General features: G+C 53.8%; 1 protein-coding gene across 1 annotated transcript in view; it reads right to left on the reverse strand.

Moving 5' to 3' along the window:
• The window catches only part of ECE1 (endothelin converting enzyme 1), a 97,024-nt gene extending 84,352 nt beyond the window's left edge, over positions 1–12,672 (reverse strand). The window contains exon 1 of the mRNA XM_088790405.1: positions 12,531–12,672. Coding sequence (XP_088646531.1) covers positions 12,531–12,533 — 3 coding nt within the window. The 5' untranslated portion in view covers positions 12,534–12,672. The remainder of the gene's footprint in view (positions 1–12,530) is intronic.
• Between the last annotated feature and the right edge of the window lie 209 nt (positions 12,673–12,881).

Consider the following 12,881-nt stretch of genomic DNA (forward strand, 5'->3'; position numbering starts at 1 on the left):
AAGACAATCTTAAATGGTAGCCCCCAGTTTCCGGTTCAAGAGGTTTGGAGGAGGGGGGGTCTCCCTAGTTCTGGGGAGTGCCCCATGGCAGAGGCCCAGGCTTTGGCGCTGTGCGTCCCTTTTTTCCGCAGCAGGACATCTCCTCAGATCCTTGGGCCTCTCTGCACCCTTGCCCAGTCAGCGGCTGTTTGTGCACAGTGGCTCCAGCCCCCCACGCCCCAGCCCCACTTCTGTGGACTCCTTCAAAGCCTGGGGAGGCCCTGGTGGCCCAGAGGTCACAGGGAAAGAATCTAGAGGTCACGGCGCAGCCCCTCCCTCGTTGGATGCTTCAAAGACAGAATGTGTGCCTGTAAGCCTCTCCTCCCCTGAAGTCACCAGACTCTGCTGAGAGATGGGGGACTGGAGGTGGGGGAGCTAGGTGGGGAGGCGCAGGGAGGGGGTGCAGCCACCAAAAGGCCTGGAAGAAGGATTCTACAAAAGCACTTAGCAGGAATCTGGGCCCTGAGTCAGAGCTTTGCTTGAAGGCCCTGGGCATCAGGGTCCCTGTGCCAGCTGCTAACCAGCGGTGTGGGCTGGACCCACAGCAGCTCGCGCACTTTTCCAGGCTCTGTTCTCACCGTTCAGAGCAGTAGACTGGATCCCCTGCCCCACCCCAATCAATCACCAAGCCCTGTCAATCCTACCCTTCAATACCTCCATCTCCCTCGTCACTGCCACTGGCCTGGGCTGAACAACCATCTGCCACATCTATTGCCGCCCCCTCCCCATGTCCATCTCTACTCAGCAGCCAGAGTGAGTTTAATAAACCCCAAGTCAGTCATGTCATTGCCCTTCTGGGAGCCCTTCCAGGGCCAGGTGAACCCTCCACCCTGCCAGTCATAAATGTTTGCCTTTTCTTTCTTTGCGGGCTTAAATGGGGCCTTCTGGTGCAGAAGAAAATAAAGCCTAAAGTTTATTGAACATACATACACACATGCGTGCGCGCGCGCGCACACACACACACACACACACACACACACACACACAGCTTTCCACTGCTCTTGGGATGAAGTCCAAATCTCTCACCTAGTCTATATGGCCCCATGGGGCCCAGCCCCTAGTGACCCCTCAGCTTCACCTTGGGTCACTCCTGCCCTTGCTTTCTAGTCCAGCTGCATTGTACTAGTAAAATCTAGTACTATATAGGTCACCCACCCCAAGGCCTTTGCACATGCTATTCCCCTCGCCTAGAATCTTTTTCTCTCTGTCCTTTTACCTGATTAACACTTAACCCATCCTCAGTGCTACTCCCTAGAGACTCCAAATCCCTTTCAAGTCCATCCTTGCTGGGCACTGGGAATGTAGAGGTGAAAAGGCAGGGGCTCTGCTCCAGCAGAACTCCACCTAGTACCGTGTTTCCCCGCCAATAAGACCTAGCCGGACAATCAGCTCCAATGCGTCTTTTGGAGCAAAAATTAATATAAGACCTGGTCTTATTTTACAACAATATAAGACTGGGTCTTATCTAACATAATATAAGACCAGGTCTTATATTAATTTTTGCTCCAAAAGACACACTGGAGCTGATTGTCCGGCTAGTCTTATTGGCGGGGAAACGCAGCAGTAAAATCTAGTACTAGGCAGTGACTGTATGACAGGCACAAATCCCAGCACTTGACACGAATCACATTGCTTGTTTAACCCCCTCTATGAGTTTGGTACTATTATTATGCCTATTTTACTTACGCAGAATCAGAGGCTAAGAATTTAGGAATTTGCCTAAAGCTGCTCAAGTAAACAGCAGAGCTGGGATTCAAACCCAGAGAGGCTGGCCCCAGAGCTCAAGCTCTTGATCTATGTCAGTGCAGGGAGACACAACAGGGAAAGTTTGTCCAGGGTGACTTGTGCCCCAGACAAGGCAATCTGGGGTGGGGACGCACGATGGATGGGCTAGGGTGGTCACAAAAGTTCCTGAGAACAGCTATGGAAAGAGGAACAGGCCTAACGGGTTTGGGACATACGTCAGTGTTGTTACTAGTAACACCTACCTCTTTGAGTGGGGCACTGACTATGCACCACATGTGCTCTGAACAGATCTGCTCTCATTTAATGTTTGCAACCACCCCAGGGAAGGGGTGGTTATCCCCACTTCACAGATGGGCAACTAAAGGCTCAGAGAGGAAAGTTTACCGGCTGAAAAGGCCTTTACAACAAATAAATGGTGGGTCCAGGGTTCAAGTTTAAGTTGATCCCACAGATCCTGCACTTAACCCCGAAGCCATACCGCACATAGAGGAATCGGTGTGTGTGTGTGGTAGGCATCTGATAAAAGGTGGGGGAGCAACCCAGTTCTCCATTCTGGGCCTGCATTTAGTGCCTGTGTGCCTCCATTCAGGCTGGAGGCAGGCAGGATATCTCCAGCTCATCTAAGCTTTGCACGAGTGTGTGTGTGCGTGCGCGTGCGTGTGTGTGTGTTGGGGGGGTGCTAATTAAGGGCCTTGTTGAAGGGTCTGCCAACAACTACAATGGGGAAGTAAAATAAACAAGCAGCAGTGGGACAGGCCTAACTGCATTCACCAGAACTAGAAAACAGTGTTTGTTAAGTGAAAGCTGACCCACAGCCGTTCTTCCCAGGTCTTCGCAAGGACAGACCTGCATTAGTAATAACGTTAATAACAGTTCCCATTTGCTGAGAACCTACTATGTGCACCATCCTATGAGCTTTACAGGTATATGTGAATCATTTCAACCACTCTTCATAACACCATGACAAAGGTGTTGCTATCATCCCATTTCTCGGAGACAAAACCGAGGCTCAGAGATCGTCGTTGGCCCAAGGTGACCCATCTGGGACTAAGTGGCAGAGCTGGGACCAGAACCCAGGTCTGTCTGACTCCAATACCCGTATTTTAATCACAAAGAGCACTGGATTAGGAGTCCTGGAGATCAGGGTCTCAGTACAGCTGTTAACTCCCTGTGTGGCCGTAGGCAAGTCTCCTTCCCTTTCTGAACCTTTGTCTCCCCATGGGGAAGTTTGTCTCGATGATATCTAAGACCCACTTCCACTCAGACCTTCTGTGGCCCTGTGAACTCCTGTGCCCTCCCCTTCTCCCCCCCCACCCACCATGCCCGGAGGCCCAGCAGGACGCTGAGTAACCACTCACTCAACATGACACTCAGGCACAGAAAGATGAAAACCCTCCTTATCGTGGTGGCCGCCTCCTGCCCCAGGTCAGCCTGGGACACCCAGAAACCACAAAACCACAGGTTTCACTTGAACAGGCTGGTGGGAGCAGCAGCCCAGAGTCCAGAGGGGCTGGGCATCCCCTTTCCGCCATCACTTCCTCTGCCCTCACTTCTCACAGGGTATGCGGAAGTAGGGAAGGCAGGCTCTGGCTCTGTGCCCTTCTGGCCCCATTTCTCTGGGTTGCAGGGCTTGGGGTGGTGGGAACATCACTTAGAGCAATTCATGAGCTCACCCTGGGAGGCTGAGTTCAAGCGGAAGTTTTGAGACAAGTCTGATTGGCTCCAAAGGCCCCCATACTCCGCTGCCAGACGTCTTGCAGCATCTGGGGTCTTCTGTCCCCCTCTCTTCCATCCTCTGAAGTAGCTGCTAAAATCCCAGACCCTGGAGTAATATAAGCCTCCTTGCCCTGAGGACAGGTGAATGCTCGTATATGTGGAGCCCACACTCACCTCTCACCGGACACTGGCCTCCCTGCCTCACTCCTGCCCCCTACAGTCCATCCTCCACACAGCAGCCAGGGCCTTTCTAAAACAAACGAATCCCAGGCATCCCCCTACTTAGAGCCCTGAGGTGGCTTCCTTCACAAGGGAACAGCATGAAATGCCAACTTTCCCCATGTTTGACAAGGCCCTGCACGACCTGGCCCCTCCATGCTCACTTCTTCCAGCCCCTTTTCCCCTTCCTCCCTCTACCCAGCCACACTGGCCTTCTTACCAAATCCCTCACCCCGGCCTCAGGCCCTTTGCACTTGCTAGTCCTCTGCTCAGATCTCTCCACTCCCACATCTTTGCCCAACTGCCACCTCCTCAGCCTTCAGGTCTCAGCTCAGATGTCACCTCCTTCCTCGCCCGCCCATCTTGTAGCTCCCTCCCCGCCTTGCAGCCACTCTCCACCACATCGCTCTTTTATTTTCTTTCCTTTCCCTGAAGTGATACATATTTCTGGTTGGTTGATTAGCCTGTGTAGTCTCTGGCTTCCTCCCCTAGAATGCATTTCCTCCAGGGCAGGGATTTTGCTGCCCCATCCACGTCCGTCCCCACAATGAGGCAGGACCTCATTTCATCCTTACAACCCTGCAGATGAGGATGCTGCTGGTGCTCAGAGAGGTGGAGTAACTTGCACAAGGTCACAGAGCCAGGATGTGGCAGAATGTCTGATGTCAAGGCCAGCTCTGTGAGGCCTCCTCCTTGGGCGGGCGCCCACAGCCAGGGGCCCAGGCTGGAGGGTTCTCACCTTGGAGGACTGACGCACAATGAGGCTCTTGGGGAAGGTCCCAAGACTGAAGAGCCTCTCCTAACTTTCCCACATGGTCCTTCCTCGGAGATGTGGGAGAGCTGGGGCTCACCTGTGAGGCAGGCATCACCCTGGAGATGGAAAAGCACAGAGCAAATGGCTCCCAAATGAGGGCAGACTACCAGAAACTAGGGAAACCATCACCCCACCCAATGTTCTGCAGAAGGGGAAACAGGATCAGGGAGGGGAAGGCCTCACAGCCTTGTAACCTGGGGTCTCCAAGGCCAGGACCTCCTCCCTGCCTTGGCAAATGCCAGGGGAGACCCAAAGCCCAGGGTCTAGGTAGAGGACCTGCCCAGAGCTGTCAAGACCCTGAGGGCAGGGCCAGGGCCTAACAGAATGGACCTGAAGCATTAAAGCAAAGACAGGACTCACACTCCTTCTTTCAAAAAATACTCAACAGCCTCTTCTAGGCGTGGGCCAGTGGGCAAAGAAGTGAACAGTACGCTCTGAAAACGGAGCACCGTCTGTGTAGAACCTTGTGGCAGTTTCTCTGAAGGTTAAAACACACATTGACCCTCTGACCCAGCAGCTCCACTCCTAGGTACCTGCTTGAGAGAAATGGGTGCTCAAGTCAACAAAGAGACACACGAGTGTCACAGCAGCCCAGACTGGAATCCACTCAAATGTCATCCACGGACACTGACACACACCTCAGCCCAGTGGGAGGCACAGCAGCCTAAGAAAGGAGCACACAGATACTGGTCCAGGCAGCAACATGAATGAACTAAAAAATATCAGTGTTGACTGAAGCTAAAGGAAACCAGGCCAAAAGTACAAGAATCCATGCAAATCAAGTTCAAAACCAGGCAAAACTAGAGGGACTGAAAAAAGGCCAGTGGCTGCCTGGCAGGGGGGTTACCGGAAGGGGCACGTAGAACTCTGGGGAGGTGGAAATGTTCCCTGTTTTTTGATCTAGGTGGTGGTTACACAGGTGTGTAAAAACCGAACTGCACAAGACACGTGTGTCTTACGTAAGTAAACCACACCACAATTTAAAAAAATGTACAGTCTTACTCTCAAGAAGGTCAGAGAGTAGCAGAACCAGAATGCTGTCATGCTGATAAGAGAGGCTGATAGCCACGGAACCCCCTGGGTGTGTTCTTCTGAAACTGCCCCTAGTTAAATTCTTCCAACTACTGTACAAAATAGGTCCCAATAGCTTCAGATTAGAGATGAGAAAAACAAAGCTCAGAGAGGTGGCGATATACTATCCAAAGTGACACAGCAGAACGTGATGGAGCCAGGTTTGAAGCTGGGCCCACTGGTCTCCCGGGATCATCTGTGCTGCGTGGGCTGCCCCACCTCCCTGCCCTGCCCACACCTGGAGGTTGCCAGTCCCCGCCCCACACCCCCTCCTCTGGCAGCGACAGGGAAGAGCTCATGACCTGGAGTCTGGGCTTCTGTGAAAGAGCTGCTTAGGAAATGCGTCCTTCCTCTCCTGTCCGCCTCCTCCCCGCTCCCTCCCCCCTCTCACTGCCACACATCTGTGAGGTCATTCCAGCCCTGGACCTCTGCCCAGTAAGAAGGAACCCCAGAGGCCGGGCAGCTGTGTGTGGGTCTGCGTGTGTGTGTGGTATTGACCAAGGGGTTTTCTCAAACCCCGGACTCCCCCAGCCCAGTCTGTGGCCCCCAAGTACCAGGAGGGTGACGTTACAGTCCCCACCCTTGGCTCCAGTTCCCAAGTGACGCAACCCAGGGTCTGGATTCAGGGAATCATAAAATGTTTATTTGGAATAACCCCCACGGCCATTTATTCCGTTCTTGTGCCAAGAGCTTTGTCAAGCGTTAGCTCATTAATCCTTACCAAAGACCCTCCAAAACAGGTACCATTAGGATCTCACTTCATAAACAAGAAAAACAGCTCAAAAGGGTAAAGGGACTTGCCCACAGTCCTACAGTGAGGAAGTGGGAGCACTGGGATTCAAACACAGGTCTGCCCAATTCCCAGTCTGAGCTCTGAGCCAGAGAATTATGCTTGTGCTCCTACATGGCATTGCAGGAAAAGGCCCCTTGAATCAGCCTGTTCCAGCCATGTCATTTTACAGATGGCACAACTGAGGTCCAGGAAGGAAGAATGCCTTACTCAGGGCCACATGAAATGTTAACGGCAGGGCTTGGGCTGGAAGCTAGATCCCCATCCGCGGCCTTGCATTCAATGACCACCAGATCAGAGCACCAGAGCAGGCCACGTGCACCTGGATGGGGAGCGTGTGGGAGGCAGGCAGGCAGGCAGGGAGGCGGGAGGCTCTGGTTCCAGGCAGAGGTAAATATTGACATGTCGGTGTTTACACTGTAACTCTACTCCTTCTGGCTGTTGCCCCAGGCCTGCCCTCCTGCCTTCCCCTCCCAGGATGGGGAGGGGAGGCTTCTGGACCAGGGGCTGCTCCTCCTGCTCACCAGGGCATGTGGTCAGGAAGCCTGCGACATATCCAGTCAGAGGGCCCCTGGAGACTTGGGCCAGGGCCTGCATGCAGCGCCAGGAGCTGGGGAGCTGGGAATTTGGGTTGAGAGTCACAGGCCTGGGTTTAAATCCTAGCTCTGCCACTAACTGGCATTGGGACCTAAGAACAGTTGGTGAAAGGAAAGAAAAGGGCTTGACTGTCAAGTGCTATGCAAAGATGAAAGACAGAAAAAATCAGTATTTCAGTCTGGCCAACCTCCAGCCCCAAACAGCAACCCAGGCCTCTAGCCACTGCCTAATAGTTTCCTCCCCATCCCCGGGGGGCCTTTCCCAGGAAGGCAGGTTCTGCTAAACTGAGTGGCAGCTTGGGACTAAAGCCAACATATTAAAGAATCAGGAGGCCACTGCCTAGTTCTATTCCCTAATTCTCTGATTTTTGAGCCTCAGCTTTCACAACTCTATACTGGGGATAAACCTACTTCTTGGGGTTGGTGTGAAGAGCAAAGGGATTATATTTAAGTGCCGGGCAATTGCTAGATGCTCATTTTGCCCCTTAGTCTTCCCATCTGTTTAAAATGGGGGATTTGAATTAGATGGTTATGAATTCCCTTTTAATATAAGCACTCTATGGTTTTAAGATCTAGCAGCCACGCCCACCTCCCTGTCTCTGGACCCTGAAGTTAGACCCTCTCTCAGCTAATTTCCTGAATGTCCTCCAGAAACTTGTTCCCTTGTCTGTATCTCCCCTTTAGAAAACCCAAGAGCCCAGTGGGGAAAGAGCCACTTCAAGGCTTGTCAGTGAGCCAAGACAGGCCTGTGGATATCCCCAGCCACCCCTGCCCTCAGGGCAACCCCCAAAGGGCAGAACCCCCAGTGCCACTCCCTGACAATCAGCCTTGGTTGTGCATTAAACTTTGCCCCCCAGACTATAACTCTTTAAATGACAAAAGAGTATCTCCTTATTTCAATCTCTCCAAAGTTTGGCTCCTAGAAAGCATTTCATTCCACTAACTGTTGCCTTAGGAAGCTCAAATACCACCTCTTCTGGGAAGCCTTCCCTGATACACACCCATGTCTGTGGTGACTCTGGAGCTGCCTCCCTAGGTTGGTACTTACAATTTTCTATCCTGTTTCAGAGGCATTTGGGAACTCGGCCTTTCTCCTTTACTAGATACAAGTTCCTTGAGGCCCAGAGCCCTGCTGGTTATTTGCATAAAAGGATGATGAAAGGATGTGGGAAGGGAAGTCAGTGTCCATAGGGAAAAAGGCTTTGTGGGACCTCTGGGGCCACAGCCTCCTCTTCTCTTCGTGCCCATTCTGGGCAGCATGATGGGGGTGTGGTGTGGGGAGGAGGGGGCCATGACTAGTGTCCCGACCACCATCGTCTCTCACAGGGCCAGTCTAGCAGCCTGTTTTCCCAGCCTCCAGCCTCGCCGCCCCCACCATTCTCCACAAAGCAGCCAGTGTGATCACCTCAAAATGCAGATCTGCCATGTCACTCCCCTCACTCTGAACCCCACTGCCCTGAGGACGGAGCCCCAAATCTGTAACACGACCTTCCCCGCATGTGCCTGCCCCTGGCCACCTCCCAAGCATTGTGTTCTGAGCCTCCAGATGAATTAATTCCCGAACGCACCATGTTTTGTCCCATCTTACACAGAAGTGGTCCCTATGCCTCCAATGTTCTTCCTGGTCCCTTCATTATTTAGGCCACAGCTTTAATGTCATGTCCTCAGAGAGCCTTTTCTGATCCTCAGGCCAGGTTCCCCTATCCGCTCCATAGCACCCTGCACGTCTCCTTGGTAACAGCAATTGCGCTTGTAATTTCCTGCTCCATATCTGCCTGTCCACCAGACTGGAAGAGAGACATATCAGTCTCGTTCATACTGATAGCAGCGCTAAAGCCTTATATTGGTGAGCGAATGGATGGATGGATGAAAATGAATGAAGCACTCTGACTATGGCAGGGGTGCTTACCTAATTAACTAAAAGGAAAAAATTGAGAGAAAACACAAAAAGTCATAAACGGTTGCTGATGGTTCCTCCCTCACCGGAGGCATCAAAGTGTGGACTTTAGCCAAGCTGGTTATATTGGCTAATGCCTGAAACTCTCTGCCGAACCCACCTTGCCACCTTCTTGCCCCTCAAATCCTGTTCCTCCCCTGACAGGACCTGGTCTCTCCATTTCTTTCTGGGAAACAATGTATTTATTCTTTTACAAAAGTGAACAATATGCCTGTTTACCAAACATCGTAGCAATGCAAGGAAACACGAGTAACCCAGTTACCAGAACAGACGCTGGCTCTGCTGGCTCAGCCGGCTCGGGAAGAAAAGGCACTCTGGGAAGCCCATACAGACTGGTTCAGGGGGCATGTGGCTGGCCTCACATCTTCAAGTCACACATCCCCTCAAGTTCTTAACAGTCTGCATTTCTACACTGTATCCTAGATTGTATGCTCATGATATCCTGAGAAAGGAGCAAATCTGCCTCACTTAGTAGGAAAGGAAGTGCCAAGGGGAGGAATGGCTAATCCAAGGCCACACAGATGCAGGTGGTACATCCAGTATTCAAATCTAGGCACTGGACTCTGTCCTCAACTCAGCTACTTACAGTAAAGATGATTCCCACCCCTCAGCCATGGCTCTAAGCTCGGTCCCTAGCTTGGAATGTGAAGGGACACCCTCACGGTGCCACAACAGCAGACTGGGAACACTGGCTTGCTCCTCCTTCCCCTCAACCTGTCTGCCTGGTAACCCTCCAAACATCCAAGAGGTTTGTGGCTGCTCTGACACTATCTTGCTGTGTGACCCTGGGAAATCTCCTTTACCTCTCTGTGCTTTCTGCTGGGTGGTATGAGGACAACTGGAGATAGAATTAAAAAAAACCCTCCTCAGAACCCTCACCCCAAGCCTGCACTGGAGGGTCCATTTGAGGTCTTTAAGAACAGCGCTGACTCCCTGCCAAGGGGTTAGAGACCTGGGTGGGGAGCTGGGGACTGTCAGGGAGATTCAGCCAGGACAACAGGAAACAGCGCACACACTCTCCAACCGAGCCCCTGTTAGGAACCCAGGGGCCAGGGGAAACTTGGCCACGCCAGAGAGGAGGGAACGCTGGATTTGTTTAAAACCCATGGAGCAGGAGATCCAAGGCGTAAACACTTTAGCAGCCCTGAATCACCCCCACCTCAGGAATGAGCACAGGCACTAGTGTTTCGGGGAAACCAAAATGGGGGGGTGGGGGGAGGCCTGACGTCAGCCCCTACCCCACCCACACGTGGTGGGCCAACAATCCGCAGCGCAGCTCCTACTACACAGCCAGACTAAGTCTTTGACTATCTGGACCCAGCAACGTCCCTTGCCCACTTTCTCTCCTCTTTCCTGGCTCTCTCATGCCCAGGTGCCAGGCAAGCCGCATTCTGGCCTTTCAGAGAGCATTTCCTGAGCTCTCACACCTCTGGTCCTCTGCTCTCATAGGTCTCCCCACCGCCATGTTCATTCCAATTCGGATGCTACCTGCTTAGTGAAGCTTTCTCCCATCTCTCCAGCCAGGAGGGAGTCCTGGCCTGGCATGACACTTCTGCTTTCCCAAAGATATGCCACCTGGCCTGAGGGTCCACGCAGACATCTATGGACTGGCAGAAGCTTCCTTCACATGTTTATGACAGTTTTTTCTCCCTAGTAGAGGGCTTGGCATATTGTAAGTGGTCCATAAACCTTTGTTGAATGACAAACACATGACTGATTCTGTAAGCACCACCGTCTCTTTCCTCTCCCCACAACATGACAGACATTAATCCTTCTTCCAGACTAACAAATAGGTGAGATGTCAGGCAGAACTTCTCAACTTGAGCTTAAGGCGGTACAGAAAAGACAACTGAGCTGTATTTGGACAAAGCACTCTCACTGGGTTATCTCGCCCCATCCCCACATCATCCCTGCAAGATAACACTTATCTCATTTCACAGATGAGGAAACTAATACTCAGAGGTGAGAATGCAACTTGACCAAAGTCCCTGTGGGGAAATAAACTGGAATTCGAACCTGAATCTGTTTTGATGTCTTCCTGACAGACTGGGTGGCTTCTCAGGTTGTGAGGCTCTGAAAAGTGTCACCAAGGCAAGGTGACCTCTCTTCGGTGGTTTTTAAGGAGGAAAAAGTTCGTTTTTTCAAGGTGGGCTTGGGGGCAGAGTGGATAATATGACCTCAAAGCCACCCCCTTCTATTGTCCATATTCTGAGAACTTAAATCAAGTGCGGGTCCACAGTAAGGGAGGTTCCTGCCACCGAAACTGTCCAAGCAGAGCATTCCAGGGGAGAGGTTCCTGACCAAGGAGGTAGGTTGGATCCAAGATGGCCTCTAAGTACCTTTGGGTATATAGTCAAGCCATAATTTTGTTAGTACTGACTCTGGAGAGGCAAGTGGTGGTGGAGGGGGAAGCAAATACTAGTGGGGCGAGGAGAGAGGAAAGGGGTGTTGTAAGAGGATCCTATCTCTGGGCAGAGCAGGAGTTGGTCCTGTGGAGTCACTGGGGGACTCTTCATGTCTACAGGGGGATCCCGTCCTGCCCCCACCTGGGCCCCCTCAGGCTTGGCAGCACTGTCACAGAGAAGAAGTGGTGGCTGTATCCCTGGCAGCCACCATCACTGGCACATACATGCCCTCCTCTGGCGCTGCATGGTGACTGGCAACCACGTAAGGGAGCACAGAGCAGGTCTAGGAGAGAATCAGAGGGGCCTGTCCATGGGGAGAGAAACAATAGAGAAGCAGGTGGCCTTGGCCTCCATGATGGAGAGGTGATCATCCTAGTGAGGTGATTGAAAAGTCTGGCTTCGCTTCGAGGGATACGACCCCCTCCCTAAAACAGTTCCCAGCCTGGACCAAATGGGTTTCTCCCCTGGGGCTTCAGAAACCCCCATGAAATCTCCCTCCCCAGCTCCCTTCTCCTGATGCCATTGCCTAGCACCTCCTTTAAGGACCCATTACTGGGTGATGCTGAGGAAACCAGATCGCTGGGCACAGGGTCCCCAAGTGTCCCTTGGTCTCTGACAGCAACCAACCTGGCTGCCCAGCCCCTCCACTCTTCACCCCCTTAAGCCATAGCGGGATCGGTAGTCCCATACAAAGTGTCCCGACCTCGCCCTCGGCTAAGCGCGGCCACCCACGATGTCCCAGGCGGAGCCTCAGTCCCGAACCGACCGGGCATCCGGACACTCAGGTCCAACAGGATCCCGCTGTGGAACTGTCCCCGACGGCCGCCCCAGACCCAGTCCTGATAACCAGGGTCTCCAAGCCCAGTCGGGTGCAGGGACTTCCGGACGCCCCAGACCAGAACCGCACCAATTGTCCCCAACCCGATTCGGCCACCCCGAACTCTCCACACCACACCCAGTTTGGGGTTCAGCTGCCCAAAACCAAGTTCGGCGCCGCCACCCTCGACGGAGCAGAGTGTGGCGCTGCCGGGCGAGTCAAGCCCTGCCTCCGCGCCCCCCGACTCCACGCCTTCCGAGAGCTGCAGCCGGCGCCCAGCCCCCGCGAGCCAGCCAGCCCCGGGTCCCACCCCGGCGTTGCTGCCGGGGACCGTCAAGGCTGGGCCGGCGCAGCACTCACCATAGCTCACACGCACAGCTCCGTCCGGCTCTCCGCTCCCGGCCGCGCTCCTCCGACTACGCGGCTGTCCAGCCCCGGCGGCGCGCTCGGTTCCCCGCGGGCGAGCGCGGCTTCGGCGCCGAGTCCCGGGGGGGCGGGCCCGCCGCGGGGCCAATCGCGGGGCGCGGGGCCCGGGCTGCGCAGCCAATCACACCCGGAGGCCTGCCTCCTCCCCGCCGCGGACCCCCTCCCGGCCGCCTGCTGCTTAACCCTTGGCGCGTCCGCAGCGGAGCCCCGGCGGCGTGCGGACCCTGCGGCGCGGGCGCTGGCGTGGTCTCCGGCTTCGGGGTGTGGGGTCCAGACCTCGTCAAG

Source organism: Rhinolophus sinicus, chromosome 14 (assembly GCF_057876585.1).
Source record: "Rhinolophus sinicus isolate RSI-liver-muscle chromosome 14, RSI-T2T, whole genome shotgun sequence".
NCBI classification, from domain to species: Eukaryota; Metazoa; Chordata; class Mammalia; order Chiroptera; family Rhinolophidae; genus Rhinolophus; species Rhinolophus sinicus.